The sequence below is a fragment of the Misgurnus anguillicaudatus genome, chromosome 13 (assembly GCF_027580225.2).
Source record: "Misgurnus anguillicaudatus chromosome 13, ASM2758022v2, whole genome shotgun sequence".
Lineage (NCBI taxonomy): Eukaryota > Metazoa > Chordata > Actinopteri > Cypriniformes > Cobitidae > Misgurnus > Misgurnus anguillicaudatus.
In genome coordinates, this window is record NC_073349.2 from 27,170,238 (window position 1) to 27,191,017 (window position 20,780).

Below are 20,780 nucleotides of genomic sequence, written 5' to 3' on the forward strand. Positions count from 1 at the left end.
TAGGAGTACTATGAAAAGTTGCCTGTTTCCATTTCTGTGTCTAAACGCTCGTTTTTTGAAGTCGACAGCTTATAAAAAATTATTTATTTATTTTTTTGGCGTGTTAGATGTACACCTTGTCACACAGCAGCTTTTAGGTATTATTCTGTTTTTAAGTTTAATCTGTAAATAAGTTTTTATAAGCTGTCGACCCCAAAAAACGAGCGTTTAAAGACACAAAAATGGATACAGGCAACTTTTCATAGTACTTCTATTAGTAGAACTGCGTCCACTAGGGGGAAACGTAGTCGGCGATCCACTTTATTCTCCTTAAAGGCTGGATTTTACGGCTCAACAGCTTATAAAAACTTATTTCTGGGTTCTTTGGCTTGTTAGCTGTACATATTGTCACACAGCAGCTTTTAGGCATTATTCAGTTTTTTGTTATAAGCCAGAAATGACAAGGAGGCGGCTTCTCGCAATACAAACTCAATGGAGACGGTTGGATTGATTTCCCCCCCGGTGGGCGTGGTTTTCAAATTTGCATAACGGCGCTCTGTCTCTATAGGAGAAACCCGCCCAAATCAGGTTAAACAGGCCTGAGAGGAAATAGCCACAATTGTCTCATCAGCTGGCATCCCCTTCGTTGCGCCAAGCGCTATAATGATGTCAGGAGACGGGGGGAATCCCAAGCTACGCCGTGTAACGGGAGGTGGATCTGCCTCTACAGAGGACCTGACGCCAGCAGAGGACATCGCTGCGTCCACCCTCACCGCTGAGAAGGTTTGGGGGCTTTGAAATCGGACCCAAGAAACGCAAGCAAGGTCCAACCGTACACTTACAAATCAAGTTCATATACATTAAGGTTTCTTATGAAAACATTTTAATTATTATTTACATAAAATAAACGTAATACAGCCACACAACAAACTTATGAAAATATTTTAATCGTTATTAGCATCATAATTTTTCAACGCAGCCACAAAATAAATACAAACTATCACCACAATGCTCACCACTATGATTTCCCTTATCTCATGTGTTAATATTTTTTATTGTAACAATTTATGATTTGCAAAAATAACTGTTGCATCTGTGTAGATTAGATAAGCAAAGTGTGTGCGCGTTGTGCGCGCTATATGGTCAAGCATGCGCCCTTAAAATAGCATAATGAACCACGCGCAACGCGCCACTGACTTTAAACTAGTTTTTTTTTTGGTCAGTGGCGCAATTGTTTATTGAAACTGCAAAATAGCATCAGGGATGGTTTGCGCGGAACACGCCTCCTTTTTTGCGCTGAAACGCCCATGGAGCGCAAGTTCATTCCCTAGTTTTTTGTTAAATCAGCTCAGATTTACAAGTCATGTCAACAGAGATGGGTTGTCACAACTTATAAAATATAGTTGAGAAAAGTCAACTAAATTGTATAAGTTATAACAACTCACCTGTAGTTTTAACAACTCACCTCTTGTCAAGATAAATAATAGTAAGTTGAAATGACTTGTAAATCTAAGTTGATTCAACAAAAAATTTTAAGGCAGCAAATTATTTTTTACAGTGTATAAGCAAAGGTGAAAAGTCAATGTCGAGCTATACTGCCATGCGGTGCATCTTATGAGAAATAACATTTCCATCTACAGTCCCTGGAGGTACCGTGTAGAAGGAGATTATCATAGCATGATCAGTTGAATACAATCAGACACGATGACAGTCAATCAACTGGCGACTGGCTCAGGTAAAGTCTCTTTCATCTATTCATTATATACAGCCTCAGCTTCTGTTTGACTGAATTGCAGCCTTTAACAGAGAAGATTTTCTCCTCTGGAGGAAAGAAGGGCATTTGTCTGGCCACTGTGTCTGCAAGATCAGGGTATTGAGCTATACTGATGTTCATATTGGCCATTTCAGCCAGAACACATTGACGTACGTGCTTCAGTTCCAGAGGAAGGAAAGGAATAAAATCATCCACCAGGTGTTCATCTATTAGACATGAATGCTGAAATCCACCTGTAGACCAACAGTGTTTGTGTTTTAAGTGAGTTATAAAAAATTATGTTTGAGCAAAAAAAGTTGGGACTACAGTGCTCTTTTTTTCCATGCATGAACTGTTTTATTTAAATAAAGATTGCCCCCTTCTGCTGAAAAAAAAGAATTGTTTCTAAAATGTTTAAATAAATTTTAATACATACTGTATTTATTTCTGAGGGTATCTTGATAAATTTGAGTCTCCATTTCCTCAGTGTTCTGTATTTCTTTTCTGTCTTTACCTTTCCTCCAGAAATCCAGAGCTATGTTATTGATCACCGTCTGACCTGCATTACTGTAAATAAACAGAGTTTTTCATGGAATGTATTATGGACGTCTTTTATACTTTGTTTATTACAACAGTTAAACAACAGGAATAAAAAAATTGCAATATGTTATTCTGTTGATGTTTTATCCTTTTCTGTTTTTTTTTTTTGGTCATGAGGTACATTTTAAAAACACATACACACAAAATGATAGGAGTTCGCTATATAGTCAACTGTATCACCTGATAAAAATAAAGATTGCTTTTCTGAATGACACTCCATCTACATGGTTTCTGCATTCCAGGAAAGGTTTTATGGCTTCAATCAAATGTGGGTTCATATAATCTGTTTGTTCAAATATAAACATGGAGCGAGGAAAATGTAATACATTTCCATGAATCCACTGTTTAAGCTGAGCCTGCATGTACAAAAGTAACAAATTCAATAAACTGTAATTCATAAAATTAATATTCACTGTCCCATAGTGTGTTTACAGCAGTCAATACATAAAACTGTGACTTACTTTATACATCTCTGTCTTGGCTCGGTATGGGAAGTGATATGTGGCTATGAATGTGTGGACATGTTTGCTCTTTTCCCCCATTACATAAATATTCCTTGCAATGATCTTGGTGACATACGTTTTTCCCACTCCTGTTGATCCATGTAAAGACAGGACCAGTGGTTTTGATGGATTTAGATCTTTCATACTCCAGAATACAGCTTCCAGTATCACTTCCACTGCAATGTGCTGCCCATATAGGGACTTCCTCAGATCATCCTCAAACTCTGACAATATTAACATGGATTACTGACAAACAGACAAAATTGATCACCATTGACTTCACCAACTTCAAATATTAAATTAAAATTAAAGCAAATTTTCTTTTGCTTACCAAAAGAATCAAAAGGTCGTAAATCATCTTTGTCCTGAAGCACATTGATAAAGTCAAAGACTCCTGTCTCAACCGTTATAATTGGTAAAAGAAAACACAGCAGAAATATTTTTTCTAATTTCATTGTAAAAGTTGCTTCACTGCATGCACCGCTCTTGAAGTTGCATTTGTAATAAGAAAGTGGAATGGTGCACATTTTCATTTAGGCAAATACTTTCTAGGAATGAAGTTTGGGAACCGCACCTACATTAAAGTTGGGTGGAGCTTCACAAAAACTAATTTTTCCATATCCTTGAGAATAAATGATAAATGATGACAGTACAGTGGCATAAAAAGACCTCTATAGGCAGAAATCTCAAGAGGGACAGATGCCCTATATCTGATGGTTGCCTCCCCGTAAAATTATCATTAAAAACCATGTGTATTACATGTGTCTATGAGAACAAAGTTGTTCAGTAGTTGTGAAACAGCAGTAAGTTGCTGTCAAAGCTATTGTATTACTTTAAACATCAGATAAAGTGGGTTTTTTTCTTTAATACAGATGATGCTGAGTCATGATTAATTTAATGATGACAAAAAATTATGTATTTTTCATGAGCCTGCTAGTATAACGTTAGATAATAGTTATTACATTTAAAATTAAGTTCAAATTTGATAGAGACAGAGCGCAGCGTGTCATAACCTGAAAACCACGCCCAACGGGGGGGAAACAATCCAACCGCCTCCACTGACTTTGTATTGTGAGAGGCCACCACCTTGTCATTTCTGGCTTATAACAAAAAACTGAATAATGCCTAAAAGCTGCTGTGTGACAATATGTACAGCTAACAAGCCAAAGAACCCAGAAATAAGTTTTTATAAGCTGTCGAGCCGTAAAACCCAGCCTTTAAGAAGAATAAAGTGGATTGCAGACTACGTTTCCCCCTAGTGGACGCAGTTCTACTAATAGGAGTACTATGAAAAGTTGCCTGTATCCATTTTTCTGTCTTTAAACGCTCGTTTTTTGAAGTCGACAGCTTATAAAAACTTTTTTTTTTTTTTTGCTTGTTAGATGTACACCTTGTCACACAGCAGCTTTTAGGTATTATTCTGTTTTTAAGTTTAATCTGTAAATAAGTTTTTATAAGATATCGACCCCAAAAAACGAAAGGTTTTCAAATTTGCATAACTGCACTCTGTCTCTATTGGTGGCATTAGTAAATGGCTTTTAAGAAGAATATTAGGCTTTTCTCTGTATCTACACATATCCCAGTACAATTTTGCTGTGTCCCCTTAAAAAATTGCTCTGAAGAAATTTTGTTTATTGCCCCCCCCCCCATGCTGATTTACACAAAATTTACACCCATACTGTAAAAAAAATGCAGCACGAAGTTAAAACAACCTGGTTTTGCAAGTCAGTTCAACATACTATTTTAAGTTTTGGCTTAAAAAAAGTTGACATAACTTATAAACTTAAGTTGAAATTGTTTAACTTAATTTTTAATTTAAAGTAACATAAAAAGACAATATGTGTTGAAAATGCTGCAATTTGTTTTACAGTAACGTTAGCTCAGTGTAGTATTTGATCGGCTTAAGCTATGAGGTAATCTACTGGTTATTTATTTTGCTTGTTATCAGCATTAAACTACTCTAAAATGTTGTTATTGATTCTTGGTGGAAGTTTACAAGAAGTTACGTTTGTTTCACTGCTGAAACCAGCAGGACTGGTGATTAAGTGCAAAAGAACTAATAAAATAAATTTAATAGAAGTCCCTGTTCCATTTATTTATCAAATAAATCATCTGTTATCCTCAGCACTCAAAAATGTCTGGGTTATTTTTCACCCATTTTGGGTAAATATTGGACAGAACACATCGCTGAGTTAAAATGGACCCAATGCTGGGTTGTTTTAACCCAACTGTTGGGTTATTATAACCCATGTTTGCATAACAACAACACAACATTGGGTAATTTTTAACTGAGCATTGGGTCATTTTTAACTTTGATGTAAAATGACAGAAAAAACAGTGTTTGTGTATTATGAAAAATTTCTGTAATTTATTGTGTCCGTTATTTTACCGCATTTTTCTGACACCCCAGCTGCCGGAATTTTACATTTTTTTATGGATTTTTTAAAATGTAAAATTACAGAAAAAAATGTATTTTGTATTACGGAAAAATTCTGTGATTTATTGTGCTCATTATTTTACGGCATTTTTCTGGAATTTTACAGTTTTTTTACGGACTTTTTTTTACAGTGTGTGTTTTGTCCAAAATTTACCAAACATTGGTAAAAAATAACCTAGCCATTTTTAGATTGTGTCTTTAAATATTTTTAATGATCTTCTCACATTTAATCAGAATGTCACATGAATTGACACATTGATAACATTGCTTTTGTAGAAGGAGGATGTATTAAGATATTAAACTCAAATGTTTTACCACATTCAATAAAATACATTGATAGATATTTTGAATGGAAATATTTACACAACAATTGCGGATATGTTTATTGCGTATATTACAATTACAATTAAAAAATGTACATGATGAGGATGAAAAATGTATGGCTGATAGAAAGCAGCATCAGAACTGTAACTGAGGTGGCTCAGAGTTCCATATCAAAAGTTCCACCCAGCATGATTTCCATTATATTCCATTATATACATTCATTTGTTCATAGCTGCACTTTCATTCAATGATGTGCATCTCATGACACAGAGACAGAAGAAAGAGCAAACATTTTTTTGGCCCCTCTAAGGAATAAAAATAAAATAAAAAATCTATGTAGGTCTCTTCTAGTGGTTGGCAAATGTATAAACAAAAGTGGAGAAGTCTCTTTCATCTATTTAAGGTACAGCACCAATTTCTTTTCGACCGTCTTGCAGCCTTTTTCAGAGAAAGCATACTCCCCCGGGGGGAAATAGGGCAAATCTCTGGCAACTGTTTCAGCCAGATTATAATCTACAGGGATTTGCCTTTTGACCATTTCAGCCACAACACAGCGGTGTACCTGCTTCAATTCCAGAGGCAAAAAAGGAATAAAGTGATCCACCAGGTGACTTTTTAATAATCTGAAGTGCCAAAATCCACTGTTCAAACACATAAATATAAAAGATGTGATTTGTGAAGGAGACAAATTTGTTGTGTAATACAACCATATATTATGTTTAGAGTTTGTGGACAAAACATAGTAATATAATGATTTGAAAATAATCAAGATAGAAAATTATTTTGACTTTCATTCAATGTGAAAGGAATAATCATTGCTAATGCAACTTTAAAGTAGTAGTTTATACAAAAATAGTCCCCATTGACTTGACCATCATTTTTATTCAAGACCCCAGTTTTGGGGTGGATTACTCCTTTAACAACTTTCTAATACATACTGTTCTCATCATCGAAGACGGATTTTATTCTCCATTCCCTTGCTGTTCATCTCAAGTTTTTCTCGGCTTAGCCCTACTCTCCAGAAATCCAGAGCTATGTTGTTGATCACATCTCCACCTGCATTGCTACAAATCAAAAGAGCTTGAATCATGTACTGTTGAAAGAAATGGTGTAGATATTTATTCCCAGTTTAGAGCATCACCTGAGAAAAATGAAGATTGCTTTGCGGTATGACACTCCATCAATATGGGCTGTGTAGTCTAGAAAAGGCATTATGGTTTCAATCAGTCGTGGGTTCATCTTGTCCATTTCATCAAATATAAACATGGTCCGAGGAAAACTTGACACATGCTTATAAATCCATTGCCTTAGTTGGGCCTAAATACACATGCATGTTCCAGTTAGATTAATGACCCTATTCAAATGTACTAGTATAACTTACAGTAATGGTACGGGAGTTCATAATAGACAAACTTTATTTTTTTAAATTAGCAAATAAATATTTCAAATCAATATTTAATGTTCCTTACATTATTTATGAGGTAAATAGCCGTGTTAAGCAGGCAGTCGGGTGATATGGCGATATAAGCCCTTTCAGTGACCCTCTTCTGGGTCCTGATCACACTGTCCGGGCTTATTTCTGTGATTACAACCTTTTGTCTACATTATGACCCACGTGATACACGTCTGGATCCGAACCTTACTTATGGTTTCGTTTTTTTAATGGTCTGACTAGTTGCTAAACTGATCTCTTAAACAAATGCCTCGTCGAAAATAGCAAATGTTTTGGTTTCCTACGTACTCTATGTGTTGTTTTTTTGCTTGTTATATAAATAAACTACGTTTAAAGAACTTTGTTGTTATTTATTCTTAGCGGCGTTTACGGGAAGTTACGTGCGGACCTAGACAGCCGCTTACTTATGTTGTTACTGCTGAAACGGTCTATAAGAGTGAATTTTAATGTTTGTTTTAGGCTCTGCTTATTCTGTCTAATCTATTAAAAAAAAAAACAGGTCAGGCTATACAGGTTATTCAAGTAAACTAGAGCTTAAATGAAACATGATCAGCCGTCCATGTGGTATAATCTTATAACTACAATTCAATTGTTTCTTTAGTAGAAGTTCTGAATGGCTGGTAATTAAAAAATTTAGTAGCCAAATTGGCTGTTGAGTGAAAAAGTTCATTTCAAACCCTGATTATATTACGGTTTCTTATTATGAAAAATCTTATTATGATTTCTGTTCTTGCTCTTTGTTGGTTTGATGTATTGTCAAACAATAATTGTAATTAAACCAACCTTTACATCAATTCTGAAATACAAAATATTAAAATTCACTTAATTTACTTACACTGTAAATGTCGACGTTGTCTTTTAATGGGATGTGATAGTCGGCTGCAGGGGCGCCGCTAGCAATTTTGGGCCCTATGAAAGAATAGGGGGTCAGGCCCCCACCATACCCATTTCGCACCAAACATACAATCCAACATACTGTAGCTATTCAAAATCTTTGTCTGTAATTTAATAATACAGAACTATTTATTTTGCTATTGTTATTACCACAATTATCAGTATTTATAGACACCTACAATGTCTGCAGCTAATATAATTTATTGCCCAATGTAAATTTAATTGAAAAATACAGTACATTAATCGAATATTCAGAGAAAATGCAACGTTCTTAAATTAAAGATTAATGTGACCATGCCTGTGAAAACCCAGCTGAAGTATTTCTTTGTGATTTAATGTTTTCCACATAAATTCATCCTACATAATGTAAAGAACATTTTGTGAAAATATAAACTTGATATCTTTAATATTGACTGAGTAATGTCATGTTAGCGATTGAAATCATAGTGAAATTAATGCTTGAAATTAAACTGTGATGCTTTTTATTTCACAATAAGATTTGAGACTTTAGTCTGATTTTCACATGCAGTCTCCGTGACATACTTGAGCTGTTACACACACAACATTGTAACATTTAAAAATGGCGAACAACAACAATCCATCTTTTCTATACATTTACTTTATGCCTCAAAAATGGGTCAAAAATGTTTGACCAAAGCCTGTATTATAATTATTAGCATTATTTATAAGGTAAAGAACAAGTTTCACACACCAGCAGCTTCAGTAAAGCAAAAATAACGACAGATCATTAAAACTGTGAATTTGAGAAAACAGCTATACTGTTATTAAATGATTCAGACTGTTTTTTAATCAATGGGGCTCTAAAATGAAATGAATGACAACTATAGCAGATTACAACATAGATTTCCATTGATTTCTTAAACCTGTTGCAAGGTGAGAAGCTTTAATATACATAACTGGACTAGTTTAGCCTTAGTTGCATTTCAGTTTGATCACAATCAACTCGATTCACGACTGCATAAAAATCCTTCTTTGGCATATTGCGTTGCAAAACACGCGTGTAACCGATCGCATTTCTAGTTTGTTAATTAGCTTATACGGGTTACGTTAATTAAAACAGCTTATAAGGGCTGACTTCGCATTAGAATCATAACATAAAACAGGGAACGTAAATCACCTTGTTTATTTTTAAACTGAGGTGAACAGAGCGAAGACTTTACAGTGGAAAGAAAACTGCATTTTATTGCCCCAGCGTCACATTGTGTAAACTGCATTTATAGTAAGGAAGTGCACATATGCAGATATCATAGCAAATAGCAGTAAATAAACACACCTTGCTCTCTTGTGTGAAGTTCACGCGCACTGTGAGACCGTGGATTGAAGAAGGCGCTAACACGCAGAGTAAAGGCGGGGGCGGAGCTAAGAGGGCTCAGCTCAAGGGGGTTGCGTTTGCGGCGCAGTCCTTGGCTGGGGCCCTCAAAAGTTCATGGGCCCTTAGAATCGTCCTAACTTTTCCCCCCTTTACGGCGCCCCTGGTCGGCTGTAAAAATGACTAAATGTTTGCTGAACTCTCCTTTTTCATAAATGCTTCTCGCAATGAGTTTAGCGACATGGTTTTTTCCCACTCCTGAGGATCCGTGGAAAGAGAGGACCAGCGGTTTGCTTGGGTTATTGTCGGTCATAAATGCTGATACAGATTTCAGTACCACCTCTGACACGATGTGCTGCCCATAAAGATTGTTGTGTAATTCATTCTGCAAACCTGAAGCAAATCTGAACTGGTGACAGGTTTGTGAAATCAAAGCAATTCACCTGAGATACTGTAAACCTGAGGAAACAGCACACATTTAAACATACAGTAAGACAATATAAGGAATTTGCGAACTTTACCTACCCAGAAGTCCTTGCGAAAGAGCAATCAGACCAATCCGACGACAGAGGGGAGGAGTTCACACTGACGGGCAACTTACCTTCCTATTTCCGCCGTGACACTCGAGTCTGTCTCAAAACACGACTCCGGTGCACAAACGTGGACTTGCATTAAGGGTCCCTAAAGTCTGCACTCTATGATGTCATCAAACCACAAGTACCACACTCTGGACTTGTGGTCCTCCTCAGAGTCCACACTTTGATGACATCACTTAGTCCAGACTTTAGGGACCCTTGATGCGAGTCCACGTGGGTATACTGGAGTCGTATTTTGGGACAGACTCGAGCATCACACCGGAAATAGGTAGAGAAGTTGCCCGTCAGTGTGAACTCCTCCCTTCTGTCATCTGATTGGTCTGATTGCTCTTTTGCAAGGACTTCTGGGTTGGTAAAGTGCTCAAAGCCTGCTGCAGTGCGGGCTTCGCCGGAGACTGCATCAAGGGGGCAAAGGAGGCGCTGATGAGCACACTTCAAAGCCTAAAAATGACAGATGGGACACCCTACGGACTCGTAGACTAAGCGAGAACGCGCAATTTAAGGCCACGAGACCGAAAGTCCACATGAAGTGCGCCATTTGGGACAGGGCCCATGAAGCTTAAAGTAGGCGGTGTGCCTGCAGTCGCCATCTTGGCCACGCGTCACCTCGCATCACTCGCGGATATCTGAAAATGGGTAAAGAGGCGGGACGTGGGTGTAGCTGAGGTGACTGGTTGCTGAAACCACGCCCGCCTAGCTTGACTCTAGTGACGACAGTGGCTGTTCAACCGTCACTCAAGTGGCCACGCCCTTAATTATGCAGAACTTTAAGGCTTAATATCCTTTAAATGGATGAGTTACAAAAAAATTCACCCCCTCACAGTTGTCACGAAGGGGAAAATTAGCTATACAGACCAAAAACAATTTTTGTACCAGGCTGTAAACACATTATTTTCTACTGTAAAGTTGGCCATTTTAACCTGGAGGTCTATGGGAATTGACTCCCTTTTGGAGCCTGCCTCTAGCAGCCAGTCGATGAATTGTAGTTTAAATCACTTCCGTATTGGCTTCATCAGAAAGATCGGAAGGTTGCCCCTCCCCAGATTGCCACTGGATGTTGTAATGGAACAGGACCGCAACCTGCAAAACGATAGAGCCAGACTCGTACTTGAGTCCAAACGCACATTGGGTCGAACCCGTTTCTGATCTGTTTTTAGGGGTTGTTGCAGATATGTGCCAGCGCCGATCAAGCACCGCCTGATCATCAGTATCGGCTCAGATTCATATTGCAGATCTGGACCAAATCAGTGTCAGACGCTAATGTCTTTCGGTTACCTATGGGAAAAGTGATCTGGGCCAGATCTGTAAAATGATATAAATACTGAACTGATGGCAGTAAGATATTTAAGCTGAAACCTCTATCTGGCACGGATCTGGTTCACAATCAGAAAACGTCTCTAAGAAAGAAACGGAGGCAAGGGGCTTAAAACGGATCCAGGCCAAATGTAAATGCTATCTGGATGGGTACTACTAAACTGTCAGAATAAATGATCAAAAAAAATCTCCCTGTCACCTTTCAAAAAGTACACATTTGCATCTAAAGAGTTCATATTAGTAGTTCAAAGTTACATACTGGTACCATGATATGTGTACATATTTGTACATAAATATTAGGACCTTTTTAAAGTGTACTAGCCCAGTGTCAGTTTGGGACCCTTTTTTACCTTTTCTGTTGGTTTTAATAACAAATAAGACAAAAACCTGGACAAAAACATGCATAAACTTTTTGCAAACCATTCTCATTAAATGCATATAAATGGCACGCAGTGAAAAGTCGTGCAATAGGCTACATATGGCACATTCCAATTTTGCGTGCAATTCGCCAGTCTGGTACACCTATGGTGCATCTTTAGTGTTGTTTTATATTTATTTATTGATTACTTCATATTTTTGTCTATTTTTAAACGGGTCGCTTAGAGTTATGTTATAATTACGGTTTGGGTTAGGATGTCATTTTATTTAACACAAAGTTATTCTTACCCCAAACCCAAGCCACAAAAAAACAGTAAGAAACCATAAAACGACACGAAAATACGGCCATATTAAGTAAACGGGAAGGACTGCTGTATCATGCACACAAAATTGAAATTCGGTATAGGCCTATGTTTTACACGACTTTTAACACTGTGTGCTATTTATAAGCATTTCATGAAAATGGCTTTTAACATACTTCAATAACAATAGCTTTTTCATTATAGCATTTTTTGTCGCTGTCTGCTGAAATTTCTGTAATTTGAAATGACATTGCCTAGCCTGACGTTGTCATACTCATTTCTAGTCATCATTCATGTCGATCTTCCCGTTCTCAAAATCTTATGGGCGGGGCTAAGATCGGCTGGCACCCAGGCTAGACATTGCCAGTTTATACAATGACATTTTTGCTTCGAATTGAATAGAGGTGTGTCTATCCTACACCATTATTTGGGCATCTTTCCCCAGTGATGGCTATTTAAAAGTTGCTGTGCACTTTGCAAGTAAAAGTTAAAAATGGTTTTAAAGGATTTTTATTGTATCACTAATCTATCAGAACTGAGAAGGATCTAAAATCAAAACAGAAAAATGAAAATAAAACATTTTCCTTTAATATTTTATTCACACAAGTCAAGTTTTAAATAAGAAAAAAATCATGAATAAATAAGAATAATCATCGAAGACAAATGTAAAAATTACACTACTGTTATGCAATGCATTTTATGACACAGAGAAAATAAGTGTTCCAACAAAACTCCCCAAGGAAGCAGAAATTATCATAACAAAATCTAATCAGTTAAATATAACCAGACACAATGTCAGTAACTCTAAGGAATAAAATAATCTATAACAGCGTCTTTTAGTGGCTGGCACCGGTAAGCAAAAGTAAACAAGTCTCTTTCATCTAGTGATCGGTGTACAGCATTAACTTCTGTCTGACTGACTTGCAGCCTTTAACAGAAAAGATTTTCTCATTTGGAGGGAAATATGGCATATCTCGGGCAACTGTGTCTGCAAGTTCAGGGTAACGATCCACAGTCATGTTCAAATTGGCCATTTCAGCCAAAACACATTGACGTACATGTCTCAGTTCCAGAGGTAGGAAAGGAATAAAGTGATCCACCAGGTGATGATCTATTAGATTAGAGTGCCAAAATCCACCTGTACAAAATACAAGTTACAAAACACAAGCATGAAACCATTGGGACCAAATCTAATAATTGAATTATTAATCATTTAAAAATAAATAATAAGATGGAAAATTACATTTATTTTGTATAATACAAAAGAAATGACTACATACTGCTTTTATCATTAAAGACATGTTGAAGGATTTCATGCTCCATTCCCTTGCTGTTTATCTGAAGTTCTTCTCTGTCTTTACCTTCTTTCCAGAAATCCAGAGCCATGTTGGCAATCACATTCCCACCTGCATTGCTACAAATAAAGAGAGCTTATCAAAACCCTTTGGTCATAATTTTGTGTAGTATTGATATTTAAATCCACCAGTTTGACTTCATCACCTGAGAAAAATGAAGATTGCTTTGCGGTATGACACTCCATCTACAAGTGACATATAGTCCAGAAAGGGTCTTATGGTTTCAACCAACCGCGGATTCATCTTGTCCATTTCATCAAATACAAACATGGACCGAGGAAAACTTGATACATTTCCATGAATCCACTGCTTTAGTTGTGCCTAAATATAAACACATACCATGTTGGTTCAATAACCATGTTAGTATCTGGTTTAATTGAGTGAATATGTTTTATAAGAAATATAGATTCATTGTAAATAATAAATTATAGAAGAGGTACTACTATAATTAAAGTTTCTAAAGGAGTTGTTGTGTGGGTCATGTTTCATTTATGTTAAGCGTCTATTCAAACCTCTCCACATGAGACCGACCCCACAATAAAATAAAAATATATTTGCTTTCTATTATTATGTCTTGATTTATTATTATGGTGTTTTTTATGTTTGTTAAGACATTCTGATCTACATTTCTAAAGACATTAACAGCAAATGTCTTAAGTGAGTTAAGCTTTCAGGATTTGTCTCATTCCCTCACTCATCGCAAATATTTATAGTGAATTGTGGTGGCATTCATTAATTGTGTCGATGTGCATGTTTATCTTCCTTTAAGCCACAGTTCATATGAGGCGTTTTGGAGAAATATGTTGCGAGGATGATACAAAAACTGTCAAATGAAAAAGGTAGGCTTAGCTGGAAGAAGACCTGAATGTGGTTCTAGAGAAAAGTTTTCCTTTTTTCCCCTGTTTTTATACGCCATTTATGAGAATGGGTTGGGCTTTTATAGGGGATGGGAAATGAGACTTGGCTTTGCACATTATGCCAAAAACACACCCCTTACTCGCCAAAGGAGCCAAAATCTAACTTTTTCCATGTTTAAGTGCTATGACTGGGTCCACGGTGCTTCTATCAACCCATAAAATGTAAAAAAGATCAACCCTGAAACTTGAGTTTGAATTGCATCAAACCACCATCATTGTGATCAGTGTTTGCATTTCATCAGCTCATTTGCATTTTAAAGGACACACCCAAAACTGCACATTTTTGCTCAGTGTCAATTTTAACATGTTATAATAAATTATCTATATGGTATTTAGACATAAAACTTCACATGAGTATACTGGGGCACCAAAGAATTATTCTACACCTTTAAAGGGGCCATGGCATGAAAATCTGACTTTTTCCATGTTTAAGTGCTATGATTCCAGGCAACTGTGACAAATCTAATTGTGACAACATTTGATATTAGTGCTGTTCTTGATATTTTGCTGGTCCTCTTTATTATAAGACAAATCATTAAGCCTTAATGTAATGAATAAACCCATAGCATTTGCATAATTTACTTACACTGTATATGTCGACCTTGTCTTTGTGCGGGAAATGATGCTCAGATATAAATGTGATAAAATGTTTGCTCTGGTCTCCTTTCTCGTAAATGTTGCTCGCGATGATTTTAGCGACATGGTTTTTTCCCACTCCCGTGGGCCCGTGAAAAGACAGGACCAGGGGTTTGTTCGGGTTACTGTCCGTCAAAAATGCTGATACAGATTTCAGCACCACCTCTGACACGACATGCTGCCCATAGAGATTCTCATGTAAATCTTTCTTCAAACCTATAAATAAAAGTTTTTGATCATTCACATATTGATACTTGAACATGAAAACGTCTGAGACTGCTGAGATAACATTAAATGTTTTAACAACACTGTGTAGAATGTTTTTGCTTACGTTTTGGATCGAAAGTCAATAATTTATCCCCTTTAAACAATGTGTAGACATGAGAAGCAATGCCTACCAAAACTTCCATAAAACCTGACGTAAATGCTATATCAGAAAACAGCAATAAAACTATTAAAAAACACGACGCTTTCATTGTGGAGTTACTTCCAGTGTCCCAGTCTCGCTTTCGTTTCTAAAAGGATCTACTAAGAACCTCCTTCTAGCGCACTCCCTCCCTGCAAATATTTGGCACATTAACCAACTGATTCTTAACTTGAGAAATCACGAGACTTGCGCCCACTTTTGGATCAAAAGACATTTGCTTGTTTGAAATGCATTTATTTTGAGATCAGGTTCATTTGAAAATATGGTACTATTGTTGTATAAATCTCTGGCGCTTTAATGTATTGCTTGTTTATTTTATGATTAAACTCCTCCTTTGTTTCTGTGTCTCACTGTCTGGTCTGTATAATAAACTGTGAGATAATCCCATTGTCTTTTTTCACACTAAAAAGCTAATTTCATCCAGATGGATACATGTTTGCAAAGTATAAAGTAACCAGCAGATGGCGCTACATGCAAACGTTACGACCCTCATCTGAGCACTCTGTGGCATCCTAAATAATATATGAACGTATATTTTCTTAATATTTGTTAATGTTATTATTAGTAACTTATATTACAAATATTTAGCAACATACCAAGCTTAAAATTAAAATAACAAACGCTTTAAGGTAACTCATTTTAAAGTAGATCTATCTATCTATCTATCTATCTATCTATCTATCTATCTATCTATCTATCTATCTATCTATCTATCTATCTATCTATCTATCTATCTATCTATCTATCTATCTATCTATCTATCTATCTATCTATCTATCTATCTATCTATCTATCTATCTATCTATCTATCTATCTATCTATCTATCTATCTCTGCGCCTGGTACCTGCATTATGGCGCCTCTAGCGGCTGAACGCAGGAAGTGCATTGGGATCTCTTGACTGAAGGTGAATTAAATTACTTAAAAACGCTTTCCATGGTAAATCTGTTCATAAAGTATAGCTTAATGTTTGTTAATAACAAAATTATTAAAAAAAATTATCATTTGTCAAGAAATCGGTCTGTCTGTCTCTGTCGGTCTGGCCTTGGCAGCTGATGATGCCTCTAGCGGCTTAACAAAGAAAGTGCAGTTGGATATCTTTACTAAACGTGAATTGAATGAATGTGGAACGTTTAACATTGTAAATTTGTTCATAAAGTATTATTTAATATTTGTAAATATCAATATTAGCAAAATATATTGCATATTCTGTCTCTTTCTTTCTCTGTATGTCTGGACTCTATACGGATGGCGCCTCTAGCGGCTGAACTTAGGAAGTGCAGTAAAGGTGAATTGAATGAATGGGAAACGTTTCCATGGCTGAATCACAGTAGAGGAGGGAAGGAGAGCTTCAGACAAAGCAGCGAGAAACTTTTGGGACTGCTTTTCGCAAGTCTTGCTGTACTAAAGATGACTGTACAGAAGAAAGAGATGATCCAGTAGATTGCGCATCATCCTGTGGAGATAAAAGCGACGTTGAAGTGAATTTAAAGCGCCGATGTTTGAGGGAGAAGCTTATTTCTTTTCTACGGCTCCACAAACATTTCCAATGCAACAGGTTCGAGTGAGTTTTGTTATAATATTATCATTTTATCTAACAGTGCATTGAACATTAGGTCTGTGTTATAATCGCTGTGATAGATTTGTGAATTGGCTGCCCAGTGTGCACGTTTACCGAGTCATTAAAGTTACAATGTAACATAATATTACGAGATAAATATAGGCCTGTTGCATTTATGCATGCATAAATAAGTTAAAGGGTGTATGCATGTGCAATGTGTGCATGATACAATGCGTATGCTTATAGGTTCGCGTGCATTTAAAACTACAGTGTGCAGGAAAGCACATAAGGCAGTCTGTCTCTAGTAAATATCCATACAAAGTTTGCTCTTAAAGTGATCGTTTATGTTTTTTATAGGCAGCTTTGTCTTTTCATTCTCAATCTGGTGTTTATTGAATATATGATATATGATAAGTTGGGTGCTCACTTTGTATCTACCCCTGACACATGAAGTAGTGTCTACAAATATAGCCCATAAATGCCTTTCATTCTCCTATCATCAAATAGGAGTCACATCTGACCGCTGGTGACCCCTCAGCCAGCTGTTTTCGGGTGGATTTCTACCTCAGCACAGAGGAAGTGGTGTAAAACCAGACAAAATGGTACCTAACAAGTGGACTATGCATCCGATTCTTCACAAATCACCTCCTAGAAGTTGGCTTGGCATCCGGCTACGTCTAAATGAGTTGTCCCAGCATTAACTCTTATGTAGTATGCACATATTATTGTTTAGTTGAAATGTAAAGATGCTCACTCTGAATTCAGGTCTTGTCCTTCATGTTTATATTTAATATGATACACAAATCGTCCTTGCATTATTTACTCTATACTCCTTTAGAGACAAAAGGTAAAGTCAATATTATGGATCTAACATGGCATCCTTTTGAAATAGATGTCAGTACACGTTACAGTCGCTTTTGTTTGTTTTCGCTTGTGGTTTGTGCGTGTGCTGTTCTGCGTACTTATAAATTAATCATATTTACAAACAAAGCCATTGAAAGTTAATAATAATCCAATTTGGATCATTTCATATTATCTGCAATTCATACAATTTCAGGCAGAAGGAGCCTGTGAATGGACTTGGTTGTGGATCAGACAAATTGTGAAGTGTCCTGTTGTGTTGTTTTGTACATTCATGAATTCATCATTGTGAGAGGTGCTTGTCTGTGCAAATGTGCTGGATGTTGTGGAAGGCTGCTTTGCGGTCGCTAAGGTTTTCTGAATGGTTGTTAACATGTTGCACTGCAGATAATGGTGCTGTTTGTTGATGCACACAGCAAAGTTTATTACTTGGGGTCAGGGGTCACTAAGTACGAGCAACTGCGATACTGATGCTTGCCTTAGCAATCTTCAGGAATAAATACTAGCATGCATGTTAAAAAGTTTAACTAAGGAAATGACATAAATGCACAATTGAAAAATATATTTTGTTGTGTGGATTTATTTGAAGAAAGCTTTACTGGGTGATTCTCACGAAAACTTGGTTTTAAAAATGTCAAGCATGAAAATGTAAAAATTGCTTAAATTTACTTTTTTTCCCACCAGACATTGAAAAACAAAGTCTGGAGTAAATGGGAACATTAATTTAAAAACTTTTACTTATCATTTAACACTTTTTGTAACATAATTAAAAATATTAGTCTTAAAAAATCTCATTACCGCAACAGTCAGAAAACATCAACACTGACATATTTCCAAAATGACGTGACAAACCTGAAAGAACATAATTTGGAGATTCTGCACATGCATTTAAAATCAAAGTATTATGCTTCTATTAATTAAATTAACATTTAATAAGCATCTGTTGCGGTAATGATAATCAAAATGTCGTGTAAGCATTCTGACAAGACAATATTTCAAATTAACTGTAAAAAAATGATCTTACCTGGTAGCCATCTTGAAGTAACTGGTCCATGTGCTTGGTCACTCAAAATTAAACTTTATTAAAATTCTGTATGTGTGCTTAAACTGTTCTCAAAAAGTGTTGCGGAGGATGAGAACATCAGGCATGGACACATAATTTTCCTAATTTTTCTTCATTATTATATTATACATGAATATTCAGTAAATATTTTTTTGTCATCTAAAGTAGTCTAGCAAAACATCCATTTATTTTTTTTCTTAATATTTTTATGTTAATTTGATTAAATTACAACATAACGCATGTTCAAACACAGCCGGACACATTGCGGTAATGAGAATTTCAGCAGAAAATGAGATACAATTCCCAATTATAAATTCTTATGTTGAAATCACACATTGTGCAAGGTAGAACACAGTATTTGTGTTAATTCTGATGCTTTCTAATGTTACTATATTACACATTTTAAAGCTAAAATCATTAGTGCCGTGGTGCTTCAATGGTTTCGTGAGAATCACCCACCTATTGATAGGCACAGCCGCATTTACACAGGCTAAATGCTTTCTACGTCATTATATTGACCTCTGCGTTCGTAATAAGATTAGGCTTCAAGTCTGAATGTTCATTTATAGAAACCTTAAACTAAAAGTGTGCGGTACGCCAAAGGCTTCTTAACTCTGCGGGGCACTCAAGTTACTTTTAGTGTCCCAGACCACTGAAGCTTTCTTAAAATAATACATGCGTTTGATCTCACAGCGTCTGCTGTTGATGTCTGGGAAACAGCTTCAGGCTTACTTAATTTTGATTGGTTGTTGTACTTGATGGGTTGCATCTAGCGTTGTACATTCATTTTGGGTGCATGTTGGTGCATGATTGCTCCTTTAGTGTTATGTGAAGCTATCATTGCTAAATACTGCGTTTTAAGTTGGCTCCTCATCCAGTACTTCTCCCTCCCAAACACTGGCAAATCCTTCTGCTTCAAGACTAATCTTATTATCTGAAGTGTCAGCGAGTTTGTATTCATCCATTTTTTTGGGCTAATTGTTTGTGCACTGATAGTCAGGATAAATTTTTTTTTAAATTATGCTTGTAACTTCAATCACAGTAATGCAATCGATTATAGCCATTGCACGGAGGACTATAACCTAACTGTGCTCCATGTCCCAAAGCCAGACACGCATACACAAACACAGAAACGATTGCTTTCAGCTTTTCATGTCCTGAGATAATGTAATGAGCAGTCTCTCACAGCTGTTGCCTCCACAGGTCAGAAGTCTCTTTCCCATCATCCTTCACTTTCTCCAGCTTTCTGTTTGGTTTTATCATGCACCAGTAAGGCTTGAGGCTCTGCTATTAGCATATTGGTCTTTGTCCGGGTCCTGCCCTTGATCTAAACGTCCGTACAGCAATTAAACTCCTGAAATTAGCAGTAATTTTTTAATAATTTACCTGTGAACTGACAGCCGGGATCGATTGGTTTGTTTGACCGATGCTGCGGAGCCTGAAGGCTGAATTTGTGTTGCTTTAGTTCAGGGTCCAGCTTTGATGAATAACAATTATTTTCATGATGAATGTCAAACTACTAAAGGAACAAATTATTAGACGACAAGTAGTATGGTATGTGGACATCATTGTGAAGAATATTAAAACAAAAGGTTTCTAAAATGTTCTCTGAAGAACCATTTTTGGCTGTATGATTCCTTTGACATCTGAAGAACTTGTCTGTTTGCAGAAGGTTCTGTGTGGTGGAAATATGTTTTGACTATAAAATATTAAGAAACAAGATATTATTCTTTTAATAGGGTTCCCACGGGTCCTTGAAATCCTTGAAAGTTTTTGAATCTGGGAAAAAACATTCAAAGTCCTGGGAAGTTTTTGAAAATATACATACATAGATACAGGTCATTGAAAGTGCTTGAATCTGTTTTATGCAAGAAGTTTTCTGGAAAAAAATCCATATTATTTCCTGTGTAGTGTAGGATAATATCATAAAAATTCTAGACTTTTTAAGCACACGTGCTAAACTGTTCGCTTTAAATGCTTATATCTTCTGTATGTGAATGTTGATTTATACCAAAATGCTTTTTTGTATAGTTGTGTTTGACACATGAAAACGTCTCGGGGTACGTATGTAACTGTTGTTCCCTGAGAAGGGAACGAG

General features: G+C 36.4%; 2 protein-coding genes and 1 long non-coding RNA gene across 4 annotated transcripts in view; 1 reads left to right on the plus strand and 2 right to left on the minus strand.

The window, feature by feature from the left end:
- Positions 1-6,550: 6,550 nt before the first annotated feature.
- Positions 6,551-7,931, minus strand: LOC141369398 (uncharacterized). The gene is made up of 3 exons (XR_012373072.1): positions 7,885-7,931; positions 6,738-6,913; positions 6,551-6,660 (listed from the first exon to the last, which is right to left on the minus strand). It is a non-coding gene; the product is annotated as an uncharacterized lncRNA (long non-coding RNA).
- Positions 7,932-12,298: 4,367 nt separating this feature from the next.
- LOC129430902 (torsin-1A) lies at positions 12,299-15,298 on the minus strand. The gene is made up of 5 exons (XM_073875517.1): positions 15,103-15,298; positions 14,722-14,987; positions 13,364-13,539; positions 13,144-13,277; positions 12,299-13,001 (listed from the first exon to the last, which is right to left on the minus strand). The coding sequence occupies exons 1-5, from the start codon at positions 15,245-15,247 to the stop codon at positions 12,745-12,747; spliced, it is 978 nt and encodes a 325-aa protein (XP_073731618.1). The 5' UTR covers positions 15,248-15,298; the 3' UTR covers positions 12,299-12,744.
- Positions 15,299-16,496: 1,198 nt separating this feature from the next.
- The window catches only part of plekhg5b (pleckstrin homology domain containing, family G (with RhoGef domain) member 5b), an 86,609-nt gene continuing 82,325 nt past the window's right edge, over positions 16,497-20,780 (plus strand). The window contains exons 1-2 of one of the 2 annotated variants that reach the window (XM_073875512.1): positions 16,497-16,761; positions 17,266-17,439. In XM_073875512.1, coding sequence (XP_073731613.1) covers positions 17,358-17,439 — 82 coding nt within the window. In that variant the 5' untranslated portion in view covers positions 16,497-16,761; positions 17,266-17,357. The remainder of the gene's footprint in view (positions 16,762-17,265; positions 17,440-20,780) is intronic. The other variant, XM_073875513.1, reaches the window with a different exon arrangement.